This window comes from Penaeus monodon, chromosome 30 (assembly GCF_015228065.2).
Source record: "Penaeus monodon isolate SGIC_2016 chromosome 30, NSTDA_Pmon_1, whole genome shotgun sequence".
In the NCBI taxonomy this organism is placed as follows: domain Eukaryota; kingdom Metazoa; phylum Arthropoda; class Malacostraca; order Decapoda; family Penaeidae; genus Penaeus; species Penaeus monodon.
The window spans coordinates 19,856,787-19,857,841 of NC_051415.1; the positions used below are offsets into that span (position 1 = coordinate 19,856,787).

The window sequence follows — 1,055 nt, forward strand, 5'->3', positions numbered from 1 at the left end:
GTCTTCTAACAGAATGCCACAATGTTTTTGCTCTAATCATTCGAGCCAACCAGGAGTTCAAGGAGCGTCTTTTTACCTTCGCACTCATGCCTGACGACACAACAAAGGCTGCTTTCCTCAAGATCCTTTGTCGAACTGTTGCCAATGTTGTGTGTAGAAATGATGTGGTAAGTTAGCTAAGCCTTTCTGAAAAGCAGTAGCGTTAATTACTTCATCTGTGTTAGTTGCATTTCATGTCCCTGGTATTTTAGTATTTTCTCGTAGATACAAGAAGCAAAGTGAAGGGAGAACTTGTGTGGAATAGACATTTCTATATGAAAATGTAATTAGAAGATGAAAAGTACATAGGCCATAAGATATATTTAAATCTTTGATAATTTTTTTAAAGTTCTATTAAGAAAGATAATACTAAATTCAAATATATGTAATTTTTTCCAGGAGAATTTCTTGGTTTCAATGGATCCACACCATTTAGACATAGAGACCAGTGATGTCAGTCTAACCAATGCTCTCAGCAAAGCCCTCAGGTAAGAAAGATTACTTTATGTGTTTGTGTGTGAAAGTTTTAGCTGTCATTCATTATTATAGCAAAAATATTTTTAGGACGTTTAGTGACTTGTATAGTTATGTTTCCTCCACTTTCACTGATTTCCTCTCAACTCTCTCAGATTTGCCACGCGGACTGGCAGGAAGGTGAGCCGTGCATTCAGCTTTAACAAATCTCCTAGTAAGTTAAAGCGAGCTGTGTCAACTGTGATGAGCCCCTTCGGCACGCTCTCCCAACAGTCGTCTATGAGAGGAGCAACGAGTGTCAACAACCTGGCTGTGAGTACTAGAGCACATGACAGGAGAAAGCTCTCATTGCTGTACTTTGGATCTCTGATGATAAGTGATGCCTTGAAAAAGTTCATTGATGATAGCCACAGTGGAATTGGTTAGGCCATGTTTGCCACCATTCATTTCTGGATGGTTGTGTGAGGAAACAACAGAAATATTTGCTCAGTTGATACAGTTGACTAGCTTTTACTTATTGCTGCTACTGTCATCATTACTTT

General features: G+C 38.7%; 1 protein-coding gene across 6 annotated transcripts in view; it reads left to right on the forward strand.

Moving 5' to 3' along the window:
* LOC119592617 (protein ECT2-like) overlaps positions 1-1,055 on the forward strand; it is a 21,585-nt gene that overhangs the window by 15,873 nt on the left and 4,657 nt on the right. For all 6 annotated transcript variants that reach the window (XM_037941501.1, XM_037941500.1, XM_037941505.1 and 3 more), the window contains 3 exons: positions 13-167; positions 439-527; positions 669-825. In XM_037941501.1, coding sequence (XP_037797429.1) covers positions 13-167; positions 439-527; positions 669-825 — 401 coding nt within the window. The remainder of the gene's footprint in view (positions 1-12; positions 168-438; positions 528-668; positions 826-1,055) is intronic.